The sequence below is a fragment of the Manihot esculenta genome, chromosome 10 (assembly GCF_001659605.2).
Source record: "Manihot esculenta cultivar AM560-2 chromosome 10, M.esculenta_v8, whole genome shotgun sequence".
Taxonomy (NCBI): Eukaryota; Viridiplantae; Streptophyta; class Magnoliopsida; order Malpighiales; family Euphorbiaceae; genus Manihot; species Manihot esculenta.
The window spans coordinates 23,875,595-23,893,412 of NC_035170.2; the positions used below are offsets into that span (position 1 = coordinate 23,875,595).

The following is a 17,818-nucleotide window of genomic DNA, read 5'->3' on the forward strand; positions in this document are numbered from 1 at the left end:
TACAATTGAATTTGATGGTATATTGATTTGTGCTTATCACTATTTTGAGTTAAAATTAAAAATAAAACATGTTTTGTTTCTCTTAATAGACAGATTTGATCTCTTATCTCATAATAAATGGACCCCAAATCATTAGGCATACAGCCACCCATATTAAAGAGGTCATAGACAAACATAACATAGATTCAAAAGGTACCGTTTGAAGGAAATTGAGTCCAACTAGAATTTGATTTCACAGGTTTATTGTCTATAATATAAGAAGTTGCTAATTGTAAAGAAAATGAAGGTTTAATATATCACTCAGTACTCATAGGTTTATTCTGGTAGTAAGTTTATCTAAATAAATATAAGAGGTTTCAGATTCTACTCCCCGACCCTCTATTCCTATTTTAAAAAAAATATATCACTTATATATATATCCATTGATTTCTCCTATGCATTTCACATGATATAAAGAGAAATATATAGATATTTTATATTTGCACCATTTTGTTTATTCATATTATTGGAAAATTATATAAAATTTTGAATATTAAATTACAGTGTGTTGTTATTTAGATAATTTTTTAAATATAGCTAATATTATTTGGTTATAATTATTTTTTCTCTATTCTTCAATCAATAAATATAAACAATGAAAATATAATAACAAACTAAATTTAGCAATGAAATTATAATAGCAAAAATTAAATTTACACTATAATTTTGTATAATCATATTTAAAAAATTTAATAACCTGGCAAGTGACTAATATATTGATAGATTTTCTATAAATATCTCTGAGGTACATTTTTAAAATTTACCAAGCACTTTCCTTTTTTTTTTAATTTTTAACTTTTCATATGGTATATTTTGATTATATTTTATTAACAATAAACTCTGAAAATTTACTTAACTGAAAATATTTTCGTGATCAAAGAAAAAAAAATTCCTTTTGAATTTATTTTTCACCTATAAACCTCTATATATAAATTTATTAATAAATTTTATTTTTTAAATTACAATTAAATAATAAAAAACAAGTTAAAAATTTTTCCACAAGGAAATATTTTTCAAATACAAGTTATTTTTCATATCCAATAGAAATCAATAGGCATGCCAATGTAAATTTGGTAAGGTTCATGAACAAAGTTGCATCACTTGCCAATAGCATCAAAAAAAGAATTGAAAGGAAAATAATATATCGCTTATGATATGAAATATTCAATGGAAATTTTGTCCAAGTGAAGGCTATAACTATAACCAAGCGGAACAAGGCTTGTCACCAGGCTTTTTTAAGACTTGAATTTAACAGAGAATTCCAATGCAGTGCATAAAACTGAGAAGGATCAAAGCAGAAGACAAACTAGTGAAGATTATCACAATGGTTCCCAAAACAAGGTGTTCTTTTGCAAGCCAAATATAACAATGCATCCACAGTTTTATCCACAAAAGCAAAGTACACAAAGCTCCATGATCTTTTGGCTGCCATAAGCAGATAAGGAATCAGCAGGCCAGCTGCATATCCTAATCCAATGGCAAGGTAAGGCCACCTGTCATTAGTGTAAACATAGGCATTTCCCATCTCTTTATTAATTGTATCAGAACCAGAACACCTGACAACAAGAGGAGCACCACAAAGTCCAGGATTTCCAGCAAAAGAATTTGCCTCAAAAGTTGCCATTTGACCTGCATAAGGAATTTTCCCTGACAAATTGTTGCATGAGAAATTCAAGTACGCTAGAAAAGACATTGAGATCATGCTTGGAGGAATTGGACCAAAAAACATATTGCTTGATAGATCAAGTGATGCCAACTGATGCAATTCTGAAATAGTTTCTGGAATTTGACCACTAATGTGATTCCTTGACAAGTTTAACACCACCAATCCAGACAATTCTGTGACTTCATGTGGCAGGTCTCCATGTAAATGGTTTCCTGAAATGTCTATGCAAGTCAAAAAGGAAAGAGTCCTTGTGTACTTTAAAGACTGACCTTTTGAATTTACAACCAGACTTTCTTCGTAATAGACACCGGCCACCCACCCATACGATAAATCCTGCCTAATGCGTCGTTCTTCAGTCAAGCCCTTAAGATTACTCACTCTTGTAGAAATGCTTCCTCTCAGCTGATTTTCTGCTAGGTCCAGGACTTCAAAAGAACTCAAATTGAAAAGTCCAGAAGGAACTTCTCCTGAAAATGCATTGGACCTCAAGCTAAGAATTTTAAGACATGGAAAAGCATCTCCAAGCCATTGTGGAATTTTCCCTATTAACCTGTTGTATCCAAGGTCCAGAATAATCATCCACAAAAGTAATAAAATATCTGAATCCAGCCTTAGATCCAACCGGATATGGACCCTAAACATCTGAATGAATTAATTCAAAAGCAGACTCAGCTCGTTTATTGATTCTATAACTTAAAGAGGTTCGATGATGTTTTGCAAAATGACATTGACTCACATTCCAATAAAGATAAGGGCATAACTTCTTCAAAATTGATAAAGAAGGGTTTCCCAACTGACAATGTACTTCAAATGGAAACACGACACTAGAGCAAGCAACAGACTGAGATACCCATGCATCCAAAATGTAGAGACTCCAGATACATGGCCTCTACCAATAATCTGCTTCGTCACAAGATCTTGAATGAGACAATAATCAGGAAAAAAGGAAACACAACAACTTATGTCTTTGGTAAGTTTATTCACAGAGATTAAATTAAAGGCAAGATTAGGTAGACTTAGCACAGATGTTAGAGTAATAGAACGAGTAGGTTTAACATTCCCAGAACCCTCAACATTATAGGTTGATCCATCAGCTATAATAACAGGATAAGGTCCTTTATGAGATCGAAAGCTAGTAAAAATATGAGAATTACTTGTCATGTGATCCGTGGCACCAGAATTAATGACCCATTTATATGAAGAGGAAATAAGACACGTTTTATCTATCTCAGCCGCTACTGAAGACGTTGAGATAATTTTAATAATATGGGTCTTACTGTCAGAAATCATTTCAACTAAAACCCTATACTCCTATACCTTCAAACGAATTAAAGGAAGATAACAAATCTCAATCCAGTGAACAGTATCAAAAAATGCCTCCACCCAATACCCAAACGGCAAACGAACCACAGATTTGACAAGGGGGCTACAAGGCGACTTCGGCTTCCTCTCTAGGTGGACGGTGAGAGACAAATATTATCTTAGATGGGTAACACAAAAGAATAGGAGGCCTAAATCTCCAAAAATTTAAAACTTGACGGGAGAGAAAAAAAAATAAATCTCTACGGGAATGGTTCTGATACCATGTAATAAGATAAAGAATAATTAGGCAATTTCAGTATATTTTTCCATTGAAGTAAGTGGGTACATATACAGATTACAAAGCATACCTGTTGGCATACCTTCTTTTGCTTTGTGGTGATTTTCTCTATTAGTCAAGCTTTCCATGATGAACTAGCTTTAATTGCAACTGTGTGTTGGTTTATTTGGAAAGAAAGAAACAAGACAATCTTTCAACACATGCCTCCAGATCCTATCTTTGTGACTCGCAAGACCCTCTGCCGGCCCCATGTTCCCTGTAGTGTTCATAATTCCGGTGTTTCTGTTTAGCAAGCTCCGCCAATTGGGATGTTAAAGTTCAATTCTGATACTGCTTGAAAATCTAATTTAATGTTTGCTTCTATTGCTGTTGTGGTTCAGAACTGCTATGGTAAACTTTTGGATGGTAGAGATTGTAAGGTTGTTGCTAGAATATCCTGTTGGCAAAAGCTTTAGGGTCCTGAAGGCTTTTTATATTCACGTGTCCAAAAATTATGTAATAATTTTTAGCCGGAACATTATATTCATAATTTATAAATAACTTTATTTAAAAAAAAAAGTTATTTACTTTAATAATGGCTTAATTTTTTTCAATTAAAAAATATTTTTAATTAATTAATTTTATTGATTTTTCAAATGCCAAAAAGTACCAAAAATATATATTTTTCTTAGAAATGTTTTGTTTGGAAACAAATGAACCTGAATTTGATATATATTAGAGCTGCTATATTAAAAATTAGTTTATTAAGTATGTTTGTTAAACAATATTAAAAAGTAATTTTTAAGTTAATTTAATATATTCTAATCATAAATGGTTCATACTAATTAAATAAAATTTTAAACTACATTCTTTAAAAAAATCTAGAGAGATTTACTATTTAATTCTTGGGTATTGCCATTATTAACAAGTCAGTCCCTACATTTTAAAAAATTTATTAAAATGTTCTTATATTTTCTCTCCGTCAATCAATAAAATAGTCATTTTATCCTCTTTTCCATTAAAAATAAGTTAAAAATAAATGAAGAATGAGAGAAAATTTTTAAAACATAATTTTGCTCTCAAATAAAACCCTTTATTTAGTCACTGAGTATTGTCATTATTAACAGGTTAGCCCTTATATTTTTAGAAATCTATTGAAACTATCTTATCTTTTTTCAAATCTATTAAAATATTTTTATATTTTTCTTTTCGTCAATAAAATAGTCCCTCCTCCTCCTCTCCCTCCTCCTCAAAAAAGATGAAGATGAAGAAAAAGAAGATGAGACGTCTAGAAGAAGAAGAGAAGGAAGAATCAAAATCGAAAAAGAAAAAGAAGATAAAGAAGAAGAAGAAAAAGAAAAAGAAGAAAAAGAGGAGAAAGGGTCTAGAAGAAGAAGAAAGGTAATTTGGTCTTTTACTATATTTTTAACGGCAGAAATAGACGGAATAAGTATTTTGTTGGTGAGAAAAAAGATAAAAATATTTTAATAGATTCTTTAAAATGCAGAGACTGATTTGTTAATAATGACAATATCAAAGGACTAAATAATAAATCTCTCAAAAATCTAAAATAGTAAATATATAGTAAATCTGGAAAATGATATTTAAATCACAATCCTAAACAGTGGGTCACTAGCCTATTGTTTTTGTCTAATAATGCCTTGTTGAAAAACTATGAATATTGGTCTAATTTTGTTTAGAAATTAAAAAAAAAAAGATTTTTTAATATATATATATATTATAATTGGCTTAAATTTAAATTAAAATGTGTTGCTTTGGGGGTACTAGGTTGTGATGATGCGGAATTGCTTTGAGGCTCCATTTGGACCACTACCTTTGTCATGGTTTAGGCACCTGGCTTTTGGCCTTTTTTCTTATTTTTATTTTTAATCAAATATATGAATCTATTAATATAAAAAAACCCAACAACTACATGAAGATTCGTAGAAGAAACAATAAAGTCCAAGAAACTAACGTAACAAAGCAAAGAGAAGCCTATTCTCATATGAAGAATAGAATTGTTGATTGAATGAACGATCAGTTTACAAGAGTTATATAACTAAGAGTCCTGCAATAGAATGACTAAAGATAGGTATTGGCAGAATACAAATGATAAGACAGCTAATACAGTTACAGTTTAGTCTTATCCTCAATACGCCCCCGCAAGATGGAAGATCCATTTGAGACTCCAATCTTGGATCGAAACTTAACAAATGCAGGTCTGCCAAGAGGCTTAGTCAACATGTCTACAATCTGATCTTTGTTACTGATGTGTAACACACGTAGCTGACCAGCGGCTTGTCGCTCTCGTACAAAATGATAATCTAAAGCCAAGTGCTTCATTTTGGTATGATATATTGGATTCGAACAGAAATATGTAGCACCTATATTATCACAATATAGTGTTGGCACAGAAGAAATAGGCATACCAAGATCAGATAACAAATTTTGCACCCAAATTACTTCAGCTGCCGCGTTTGCCAAAGCTTTATATTCTGCTTCTGTCGACGATCGTGACACTGTTTTCTGTCGAGCAGACTTCCAAGAAATAATGTTCGAACCAAGATACAATACATAAGCTGTTGTGGATCGTCCCTTATCCAAAACTCCTCCCCAATCAGAATCAGAGAAAGCAAACAAAACATGCTTGGATTGCCGATTAAGATAAAGACCATAATGAATGGTACCTTTTAGATATCGCAATACTCGCTTCAATGCTTGAAGATGCAGCTGAGTTGGAGCATGCATGAATTGAGATAATCGGTTTACTACAAAAGAAACATCTGGTCTAGTAATGGCCAAGTATTGTAGAGAACCTACAAGTTGACGATAGGAAGTAGCATCAACAGAAGAAGACCCATCATCTAAAATTAATTTCTCACTAGTAGACATAGGTGTATGAACTTCTTTAGCTCCTGTCATATTAAATTTGACTAATAAATCAGAGATATGACGATGCTGAGATAAAAAGAGACCATGTGATGTGGAAATAACTTCAACACCCAAAAAATGATGAAGCTGCCCCAAGTCTGTGATTGAAAACCGAATGGACAACTGCTGCACACAATGATTCAAAAATTCTGTATGGTTGCCCGTCAAGACAATGTCATCGACATAAAAAAGAAAATAAGCAATAATTCCCTTGGAATTGTAAACAAATAAGGATGCATCTGCCATTGATTTTCGAAAACCAAGAGAAAGTAAAAAGGAGGAGAGCTCATTATACCATGCTCGTGGCGCTTGTTTGAGTCCATAGAGTGACTTCTTTAACTTGCAAACATAATCTGGAAATTCTTTATGAACATATCCTGGTGGTTGAACCATATAGACATCTTCATAAAGTGTGCCATGTAAAAAGGCATTGTTGACATCCAACTGCCTTAGAGACCAACCATGAGTAATTGCAATGCTCAAAACAACTCGAATTGTTACAGGTTTAGTCACTGGACTGAAAGTTTCAAAATAGTCTCTTCCTGGTTCCTGCAAAAAACCCTTCGCAACCAATCGGGCCTTATACTTATCGATAGACCCATCTGGCTTTCTCTTGACTCGAAAAACCCATTTACATGCAATGGGCATGTGTGTAGATTTAGGAACCAATTCCCAAGTACCATTACGAAGCAAAGCACTGTATTCTAAGTCCATTGCTTGTCTCCACTTCTGATCTTTCAAAGCTTGCTTAACTGTATGTGGTTCAATTGCTTCTTGCAGTGGATATTTAGTAACAAGATTAACGAAAGCATCATTGTAATACCTGGTATTCAGCTTGCGAACCCGTTGCGTTCTTTGTGCAGCAGCTGGTTGAGAATCAGAAACAATTAGAGCAGTATCTGGGACAATATCAGCTGAAGTAGATACAACAGCCCATTCTGCTGGTACAGTGTCTGTTGGTGTGCCAACTTGCTCATGCATAGATTGGTGAGCAGGTTCAGATTGAGAAAAAATAGGAGTAGCCGGAATTAAATCAGGAGACAAAAGAGCAGTTGACGGAGCTGGAACCATAGAGGACGAACCAGTTTGTAAAATTGAACCAGTCTGTGGATAAGTGTTTGCTGAATCAGGAGGTAATAATGTTTCTTGTCACACCGTACCTGCACAAGGGAGATTTCGAAACAAAGAAGAATATTGATGATAGTTATTACAATCTTTGAACGGAAAACTATGAGATACGAATTTAACATGACGGGAAATATATAGCCGATTAGAGACGAAATCAAGACACTTATAAGCTGATTGGGTAGGAGAATATCCTAAAAATAAACATGGAACAGATCGAGACTGAAGTTTTGAAGAATTGTAGGGACGTAGCCATGGGAAACATAAACATCCAAAAGGCTGAAGTCGCTGAATATTATGAGACTTGCCAAAAAGTTTCGAATATGGTGTTTGAAAAGCGAGAATTGATGAGGGAAGCTTATTGATAAGATAAACAGCCACCTGAAATGCATAAGACCAAAAAGTAAGAGGCAAAGAAGCATAATTTAACAGAGATAAAGCAGTTTCGACGATATATCGATGACGTCTTTCAGCGGTACCATTATGTTCGGGAGTGTGAGGTGGTGTTGTATAATGGGAAATTCCAGAATTAAGAAAATGAGATTTTAGCTTTTGATATTCACCACCATTATCCGAAAACACAAAAATTATTTTTGTTCGAAAATAATTCTCAACTAACTTTTGGAATCCTATAAACAAATCATGTGTTTCTGATTTTTTCTTCATTGGATAAATCCATATATATTTGGTAAAGTGATCTATGAAAGTGACATAATAAGAAAAACCATCAACAGATGTAGTTGTTGGCCCCCAAACATCAGTATGGATAAGTTGCAACGGCTGAGTACTACGAAATGAATTTTCATAAAAAGGCAATTTGTGACTTTTACTCATAGAACAAGCATTACAGTGAAGCGATGAAACAAACTGTAACAATGACTCAAGACCATAACTTTTAAGAGCTAAAGACAAAACTTTATTCGACGGATGACCAAGCTTGTGATGCCAAGCAGAAATCATCGACAAAGATGTTGTAGCATTCAACTGAGGTACGGACAACAAAGAGGAAGGAGAAACAGACGGCTTTGGAAATTGAGCATAATAAATATCATCAATGTTCTTGCCTCGTAGGAGGAACGCCCCCCGTGCGCAGATCCTTCACAACAAAATAAAAAGGGAAAAATTCCACGGAAACATTATTAGCTCGACATAATTTTGCAATAGATATCAGATTCTTACGTAAATGAGGCACACACAACACATGAGGGAGATGTAAAGATTTGGATGGTGTAGAAATATTAGCAAAACCAGTATGAGAAATAGACAAGCTTTTACCATCACCCAAGAAAACCTCATCGGGACCACCATAATCGGAATATCCCTACAGCACATTAGGATTAGACACAAAATGATGGGAGGCTCCCCTGTCAAATAACCAAGGCTGAGAAGTCGAAGCAGACATCGCAGAAGTAGCATTTACTGCTGGTGTAGAAGCAGTAGCTGTAGATGTTTCAGTTCGAATAGACATGTTGTTGTCTTTCAGAAATTTTGCAAGTTTGCGACACTCAGCTGTAGTATGTCCAGTAAACTCACAAAATTGACAAACTACATCAGGCCGATAATTGTTTCGACCACCACGTCCACCTCGTCCACCTCGTCCACGACGAGAAGTGGAAGTCTGATTGTAGCGATTGGACTGATTATAGCCACTGTTTTGACCCTTACTATCAGACCTCTGTGTATAATTCACAGTAGCAATTGCAGGAATAGCTGCCTGTTCTTTTTCTTTTAATTCTCTCTCAAAATCAGTCAGCTTTTCAAATAAGTCATTAAAAGAAATCGCAGATTCTCGTACCTTTATAGCAGCAACAATAGGTTTATATTCATCACCTAACTGGGCAATAATATGGACAATTAAATCTTCATCACAAATTGGATTTTGTGTAAGAGCCAACTCATCAGCGATAGCTCGCATCTCATTGAGATAAGTCGCAACAGCCTTGTTGCCTTTAGAGTTTTTCGCCAATCTCGTTTTAAGAGAGAGAATTTTGGAACGTGATGCATTAGCATAACTTTGATTCAAGCGATCCCATGCTTCTTTCGCTGAATCAACAGACGAGATTAATGGTTGAATAGCTTCTGAACAACTACCTAAAAGGGCACTAACAAGCATATGGTCTTGTCGAAACCAAGTTGCATAGGCCGGATTTGGAGTTTTCTCTTTGTCATTGAGAAATTGCGAATGTGCCGGTTGCGAACCATCAAGGAATCCCATCAAATCAAGTCCAAGCAGAGTGGATTGAACCTGCTTCCTCCAAACAGGGAAATTATCTTGCGTCAATCGAATAGGAAAATGCGTAGGTGCATTGATCTGGACTACTGCAGTCGAAGCAGAAGCAGCCATATCAAAAGAACGAAGATAGGAAGAATAAATCAATTTGAAACTCGTGAGAGTGTTTTTATGGCTCTGATACCATATGAAGAATAGAATTGTTGATTGAATGAACGATCAGTTTACAAGAGTTATATAACTAAGAGTCCTACAATAGAATGACTAAAGATAGGTATTAGCAGAATACAAATGATAAGACAGCTAATACAGTTACAGTTTAGTCTTATCCTCAATATCTCATACTCTAGAAACAGCCCTAACAGAAAAGGCCCATGAAAAGATATAATGGAAACCAAAACTAAGAATTCTATAACTTGATTTTGAGAACTTAACCCCGCCAAGATCTCGTAACCTAAAGGAAGCAGTGCTGTCTAATTTTTGAAGCTCTGGCTATCCAGTGACAAATTAATGGTTCCAACAATCTCACCCGCAGAATCAGCTTAAACATTCATTCTGAAACTCAAAAGAATCACGAAAACAATAAGAGACAACTAAAAGTCTCAAGAAGAAAAGGAATCATATCGAGACTTTGATGGAAAGATATTCTCATAAGAAATAAGGATCATCCTCTAGATCTAGGCAGCCTTCAACACCTTTAAAAGAACCATTGAGAGGTCGATGAGGATTTAACACCTACCTCTTGTACCATCCAAAGGCAAATTTATAAGCCACCGTCTCACCCCTTTAGTAGATGCCACAATTTCACCATAGTTGAAGATTTTCAGTAACCTACAAACATATAAAATATAATATACAAAGAAAAAAAAAATAGCTCAATAAAGACCCTTGCCTATATCGCCTCCAACTATAGGGAGGGGAAATTCAAAGCCAAAACAAAGGGAGGCCCACCGCCTAGAGAGGCAGAAGAAAGACTTCCAAAAAAATAGAAAATGTCGGAGATATCCGAACAAAGAGACTTCCTCCGAAAGAAGAAGAAATATTCTCTCTATAGAGAGACCAAAGCACTACTTGTGAGAGAGACCAAAGCACTACTTGTGGCTCCTGAACAAAGGGGACTTCCTCCCAAAGAAGAAGAAATACTCTCTTTATAGAGAGATCAAAATACTACTTGTGGCCATTGGCCTATTAAATTTGTTTATAACATGATTTTAATGAAAAAAAATTATTTTTATCCTTTTATTTTTATGCTCAAACAAACTCAAATTTAAGTTTTTGTCCAAATTAAACGGAAGCTTTTCATTTGTGAAAATATTAGCCCATTCTCAAAATCAACTGAATCTTCTATTTAACCTCAGATTGGGTAATCTCATCCCGTTGTTCCATTAAATCTCCCTTTCCCAAACTCCATCAGCTTATCGAGGGACTTGCCAACATACATGCCGACAATTCCAAATTCACTTTCATCAGCATCACCTCCAAATTTGAAAATTAGTGTGTAACAAAAATAAAGCTACAATCGTTTGTCACAACAATAGAAACCCCCAGCATACGCAGAACAAATATTCTCAAGATGAAGACCACAAAAATTGCGACTGCGATTATAGTTCTCATGCGTACAGCTATTGTTATAATAATTAAAATATAATTATTAATTAAAAAATAAAAATATAAAAAAATATATTACAATTTCACTCAATTTTATTTTAAATTATGTAATTTAATTTATATTAAATTAGCATTTTATATCATAATTTTCGTATCAAAATTTCTAATCGTGTCTAAAAATTGCCTCTTTTTATTAAGGCGCAATACCACGAGTACCGTTAAAAACAAATTAAACCATAAATCTCGAAACAAAAAAAATCATAAGGCACTTGTTATACTTTTATCAGATTTTACATTATAAAAGAATGGTTTTATTATAATTATGGCTTAGTTATTGACAAAGTCACAAACTTTAACACTAATGGCTCTTCATATGCCAATCTCAATGGAGTGAAATTCCATAGCTTGGGATCATCGGAGACCTGCTTGCTTCAAAAGTCCTGGAGCTTCGGTTTTGGTAGTTCAACAGCAAAGGTAAATGAAAATTCTACTTATTGGCGTTCCGTAGCAGCCCTTGGTTTGAAGCTCTAGAGTCCAGACCATCCAGGCCATGGCTCTTCCTCTTCATGAACCAGAAATTCTGTTTTAACTCAAGCTACGGCTAAGTCCTTCATGTTATCCGCCACAACCAAGTTGCTGTTTCAGCCTTTCAGGCACCGCAGTTATGGTCATGGCTTTTGTTTCTATACAAACTAGGAAAAGGCTAGACAAATAATGATTAATATAAAACATTTTCTTTATTAAATAAAAAAATTAAATTATTTTAAAAAAATAATTTTATTTTTTAAAATAAACAAGTCATTTTTTGGACTTTAGCATTTTTATTTACATAATTAAAAAATAGAAAATAAATTATTTTTCTTAATTATATGAATTTTTAATTTTGCTATACATAGCTTTTCATTGTGATTATTAATAAATAGTGTCATAGTCACGAGATACAAAATTTGCATGTTACATCTAATTTATACCTAAATATTCAATTTCACCCCTATATTTATTGGATATTAAATTTAGCCAATTTTATTTTATTTTTTATACAAATTAGCACAAACTTAATGGAGATGGATTAGAATAATGCATGCTTCTGATTGTTTGGAATAAAAGCTTCTTGTTATCCACTTCATCCAATTAAGTACCTAACCCCACCTAAAAGGAAAAATAGAAACAAAAGAAAAGGAAATATGCATTGCTTTTAAATATGGTCATGTGGAATAATTTCTCTATTTTGGAATAAAAAATTTTGTAAAAATTTAATTTTTTTTTATTATTTCTCTTATGTTGAATAAGAAAATTTAATTTTTTTATTTAAAACAAAAATCATTTAAAAAAATCGAATTGAAATGAATAAAAAACCGAACAGAATTTTTAAATTAATTCGGTTCAGTCGATCTTTTCGGTTTGAACCAAATACTGCTCACCCCTAAATTCGAGTTATACTATCCATGTTTCTCTAGGAAATTTTACTTCCATAACAGGCAAAGCATAACTTCTTGTATGCATTCATCCTTTTCAATTTATCATATTCATTGCTTCTACCTTAGGAATAAAAATACTTTGCTTCTTCTACTCGGAGAATGTAATGCTTTCTTCTATATATTGGCTCATTAATTATGGACTGCTTCATCTTTCAGAAATTCACAAATTTTCTTCAACTTTGTACAATTTCATCTACCCCAGTTTTCATTTATTATCCTTCTATAGATGGCTGAACAAATCCCATTCAGCATTGCAGAAAACTTATTAACAAAGTTGACCTCAATTGCTTCTGAAGAAATTAATTTGGTGTATGGCTTCAAAAATGATCTCAGGAAGCTTCAAAGAACTCTCTCCACCATCAAAGCAATACTTATAGATGCTGATGAGAAGCAAGAGGAAAGCCGTGCAGTGAAGGACTGGATAAGGAGGCTTAAAGAGGTTGTCTACGATGCAGATGACTTGTTGGATGACGTAGCAACTGAAGGTTTGCGAAGAAAGGTTGAAGGTCAGGGAAGAGTGGTTAGGAAGGTATGCGACTTCTTTTCTTCCTCAAATCAAATTGCATTTCGTTTCAAGATGAGTCATAGAATTAAAGATGTCAGAGAGAGGCTAGATGAAGTCGCCAAAGAAATGTCTGACTTTGGCTTTATAATAAGGAAGGAAGTTGGTGTAGATATGCGAATAAAGAATAGTTGGAGGGAGACAGACTCCTTTGTATTGAAATCAGAAATTGTAGGAAGAGATAAGGATAAGGAGGAGATCATAAAATCATTGATGTGTCCAGTGAATCAAAGCAATATTTCTGTAGTTGCAATTGTTGGGTTTGGTGGCTTGGGAAAGACTGCACTTGCCCAGTTAGTGTTTAATGATGAGAAAGTGGTGAATTATTTTGATTTGAAGTTATGGGTATGCGTTTCTGAGGAGTCAAATGTTGAAATGCTAGTTAAACTCATCCTTAAAAGTGCAACTAGTAAGGAAGTGCCCAACTTATCTCTGGAACAATTACAAATCGAACTTAGACAATGTTTAGAAGGCAAAAAGTACTTGTTGGTGTTGGATGATGTGTGGAATATAAACAATAGGATTTGGAGTCAATTGAGGAAATATTTGATGGTTGGAGCCATAGGAAGTAGAATTTTAGTAACTACTCGTAGCACACGAGTTGCTTTAGCTATGGGTGTAGACTGTCCATATGCTCTAGCGGGTCTAACAGAAGATCAATCATGGAATCTATTTGAGAGGCTAGCATTTAGAGAGGGAACAAGTAAAGTGAATTCAAATCTAATTGAAATTGGGAAAGAAATTGCAAAGAAGTGCAAAGGAGTTCCACTAGCAATTAGAGCTATAGGAGGCATAATGCAACTAAGAAGTAGTGAAAGTGAATGGTTGTCTATCCTAGAAAATGAGTTGTGGAAGGTCTTTGAGAGTGATAGTGATATTGGTCCAGTGTTGAAATTGAGTTATGATGACTTACCATATCATTTAAAGCAGTGCTTTGCATACTGCGCAATGTTTCCTAAAGATTATGAGTTTGGTAAGGAGTATTTAATTCAATTATGGATGGCACAAGGCTATGTTCAATCTCGGAGTCAAAGTAAAGATGAAAATTTAGAGGAGATTGGGAAAGGATACTTCAATGAATTGTTATTTAGGTCATTTTTCCAAAAGGAGAAGTTCTGTTATAAAATGCATGACCTTATCAATGACCTTGCACAATCGATGGCAGGAGATAGTTGTTTTGTACTTGCTGATAATACTAAAAATGTTCCTGATAGAATCCAACATGTGTTTTCTGGCAATTTGTCTGTTGAGGAATGTTTCAAGCAGCTAAAAAATAGAGGATTGAGGACTCTGCATTGTGACAATTATGGTGATAAGTTAAGCTTGAATTTAGATAGTATCTTTTCAAATTGTAGGAGCATACGTGCTTTGAGTTTAAGATGCAATATCAATGAACTGCCAGATTCAATTGGAAAGTTGAAACACTTGAGGTATCTTGGATTGTTTCGGAATAATGAAATCAGTTCACTTCCAAACTCTATTTGCAACTTGTATAATTTGCAAACTCTAATACTCCAGGAATGTTGGGGTTTTGAAAAATTACCAACTGACATGAGGAAATTGATTTGTCTCAGACAACTTATTATTAGGGAGTGTCATAGGCTTGAATTCATGCCATTGGGATTGGGGAGATTAACAAATCTGCAGACTTTATCAACTTTCGTTGTGGGAAGTGATGAAGGAAGGAGATGTTCCTCGTTGAATGAGTTGAATAGCCTAAACCAGCTTAGAGGTACAATCTCCATTAAAGGACTTGAAAATGTGAAAATTGCTGCATTGGAGTCCAACCAAGTAAATCTCAAGGAAAAGAAGCACCTTAAGTCCTTGAGATTGGAATGGGGAGATAGCGATGGTGGAAATAGTGAGTTGCTGTTGGATAATCTACACCCTCACCCGAAATTGAAACACTTGGATGTTAAGTGCTATGGAGGTTTGAGGTTTTCAAATTGGCTTTCTTCTATCACAAATCTTGTCAATATTACTTTATATAAATGTTCAAAATGTGAGCATCTGCCGCCGTTGGACAATCTGCCTCATTTGGAATCTCTCGATCTTAGTCAGTTTGATTCTCTGGAGTACATATCAGATGAAGATAATTTATTCTCTGCTTTATCTGCATCAACAACAACAACATTCTTTCCATCCCTAAAGTTTCTTAACATTGACTTATGCCGTAATCTGAAAGGGTGGTGGAGAACATGTATGGAAGCTAAGATGGTGCCTCAATTTCCTTGTCTTTCTCACTTAATCATCTCAAATTGCCCTAACTTGACTTTGATGCCAACATTTCCATCTCTGGACACGGAGCTTTCTCTTTCCTATGTCAGCATAAGACCATTGCAGCGGACATTGCAGATGGCTGCAATGGCTTCTGCGTTACCATCAGCCTCTTCTTCAGTTACTGCTCCTTTTTCCAAATTAAAGACTTTGTGGTTACAGGGTATTGAGAATCTAGCATCTCTACCTGGTGAGTGGATGCAGAACCTCAGCTTCCTTGAGGAACTATTTGTTGGCTACAGTATGGAAATTAGTGATGAGGATGGACGTGGGATATTTAAATGGACATGTCTTGTTAGTCTCCGAGATCTCACTCTTTCTGATCTATCAAATCTGGTGTCTCTACCAAGGGAGCTTCAATATGTTACCACATTGCAGCGTCTCTCTATCTGGAGTTGTTCTAATTTGAGGGCTTTGCCTGATTGGATAGGCAACCTCACAGCACTTGAAAATCTAAATATCGATGACTGCCCTGAATTGGAATCGCTATCAAGAGGAATGCGTCAAATCACCACTTTACAACGATTGACTATTAGAGATTGCCCCCGTTTGTCTGAAAGATGCGAACACGATACTGCTGCAGATTGGCCCAATATTTCTCACATTCCAAATGTCCGGATAGATGCACGTGATATTCAAAAGGAGGGCCGATATTTATTGTAAGCAGAAGGATCCTCTGCTTTCACGGGTTAGTTCTTCTTTCCTTCGTGCCTTCATCTTATCTTCCACAGTTAATAACTTACTGTTCTGATTGTATATAACTTTGAATTGTTTCCCACTAATTAATTTTATAAATGGCTCATATAATTTTGTGATTCTTCAAATTCTTCCACAGGTATTTGATTATACAACTCCGAGTATCATGATTCTTCAAATTCTGAACACAAATTCTGTCTGCAGGGAATAGATGCAATTGTGATTTGGACTGCAGATGATTTCTGGATGTTGTAATTGACTCATTCGCAGGTTCTCATCCCTTTACTTGTTAATATCTGCAATTAATTTTCCCTTTTAATTAATCCATATAATGAGGATTAAAATTGTCCTTCTAATATAGATGTTTCATTTACCTTTGTTGTTGCACTACCAAAACTGAAGCTCCAGGACTTTTGAAGCAAGCAGGTCTCCAAGCTCTGGAATTTCACTCCATTGAGATTGGCCTATGAAGAGGCATCAGTTTGTGACTTTCTCAATAACTAATCAATAATTATAATATAACTTTTTTTATAATTTTAAATTTTTATGCAAATACTAATTAAAATAATCTAATTAGTTTCTCTTTGTCACAAGTGACATTTCAAGTTTGAGTCTTCATGTCTATTTATTTTGAGATATTTATATCCACGATAAAAAATAAAAAGACTATATTCTATTATATAATTCATCCATTATAATCCACCTTTATGTCTCATTTAAATAATAAAAGAAAAAAATTCTATACCATCAATTTTTTATTTTTTTGTTTGAACGCAAGAGAAAATTTACTATTAAAATTAAGAAGAAAAGTTTATTTTTATCCTCTAACTTTTATCCTATGTCTAATTAAACTCAACATTAAGTTTTAATTAAACCAAAGGTTTTTATTTATAACCATACCGACCATTTTGTGATAAAAAACGAGAGACTGATAATAACTTTGCAAATATTATCTTAAATTAAAAAAAGGAAAGAATAATAATAATAAAATAAGAAATGGTAAGAAGAGTCCGCCACAAGAAATTAAACCTTTTTGTGGAAATAAAAATCGTCATTAAATATTTAAAATTAGTTATTAAAATATTTAATGATAAAATTTAAATTTGCCACTAGATCACTTCAAAAATTGTAATGCCAGTGGCTATCTTTTATATTTAGTGGCAAAATTTTAATGATTCACTATAGATTTTAGTGCACTATTAGTGGCAATTTTTTTCCTTAAAATTTCATCACAAAAAGTTTAATTTATTACATTGCGAAGAGGTTAAGAAGAAAATCATAGAAGCAACTTAAGTAAGAGAATTAATCCTCACATTTATGTCATGAGGTGTAAATATATTTATAATTTTTTATATGTTTTTAATTTTATTTTTATATAAAAAATAATTAATGTATAAATAATAAATATAATTTATTATATTTTTAATTATTATTAATGTATAACCTTTTAATTTCGTGCTGCTTTCTAATATAATAAATATAATTTTTATTATATTTATTGTCACTCTTATATCACCTTTTCAAATCTTAATATTTTTTTAATATATTATATTATTAAAATTATAATAAAAATTTTATTATATTTTTATTATTAAAAAGTTTTAATGTATTTTTTATTTTAATAATA

The 17,818-nt window shown here is 33.5% G+C and overlaps 2 protein-coding genes and 1 non-coding gene across 6 annotated transcripts; 1 reads left to right on the forward strand and 2 right to left on the reverse strand.

Annotated features, from left to right (window-relative positions):
- Nucleotides 1-1,345: 1,345 nt before the first annotated feature.
- Nucleotides 1,346-2,866, reverse strand: LOC110624255 (receptor-like protein EIX2). The gene is made up of 2 exons (XM_021769363.1): nucleotides 2,556-2,866; nucleotides 1,346-2,255 (listed from the first exon to the last, which is right to left on the reverse strand). Exons 1-2 carry the CDS (start codon nucleotides 2,864-2,866, stop codon nucleotides 1,346-1,348), a joined length of 1,221 nt encoding a protein of 406 aa, XP_021625055.1.
- Nucleotides 2,867-9,083: 6,217 nt separating this feature from the next.
- Nucleotides 9,084-9,216, reverse strand: LOC122724958. The gene has a single exon (XR_006352408.1). It is a non-coding gene; the product is annotated as a small nucleolar RNA Z247 (small nucleolar RNA).
- Nucleotides 9,217-12,823: 3,607 nt separating this feature from the next.
- On the forward strand, nucleotides 12,824-16,773 carry LOC110624661 (putative disease resistance protein RGA3). 4 transcript variants are annotated; one of them, XR_006352270.1, is made up of 3 exons: nucleotides 12,824-16,183; nucleotides 16,331-16,461; nucleotides 16,553-16,773. XR_006352270.1 is itself a non-coding variant. In XM_043960801.1 (2 exons), exon 1 carries the CDS (start codon nucleotides 12,883-12,885, stop codon nucleotides 16,156-16,158), a length of 3,276 nt encoding a protein of 1,091 aa, XP_043816736.1. In that variant the 5' UTR covers nucleotides 12,824-12,882; the 3' UTR covers nucleotides 16,159-16,183; nucleotides 16,331-16,544. The 4 variants fall into 4 exon arrangements, 2 of the variants coding, with proteins under 2 accessions (XP_043816736.1, XP_043816737.1); XR_006352269.1 differs by having other exon boundaries at nucleotides 16,396-16,461; XM_043960801.1 differs by lacking the exon at nucleotides 16,553-16,773 and having other exon boundaries at nucleotides 16,331-16,544.
- The last annotated feature ends 1,045 nt before the right edge of the window (nucleotides 16,774-17,818 follow it).

What these genes read in the sequence shown, in the direction of transcription:
- LOC110624255 (XM_021769363.1), bottom strand. Translation starts at nt 2,866, where the DNA reads ATGACAAGTAATTCTCATATTTTTACTAGCTTTCGATCTCATAAAGGA. An exon ending in TCTACATTTTGGATGCATGG is followed by an intron (nt 2,256 to 2,555) that starts GTATCTCAGTCT and finishes TGGATACAACAG; the next exon opens with GTTAATAGGGAAAATTCCAC.
- LOC110624661 (XM_043960801.1), top strand. Translation starts at nt 12,883, where the DNA reads ATGGCTGAACAAATCCCATTCAGCATTGCAGAAAACTTATTAACAAAG.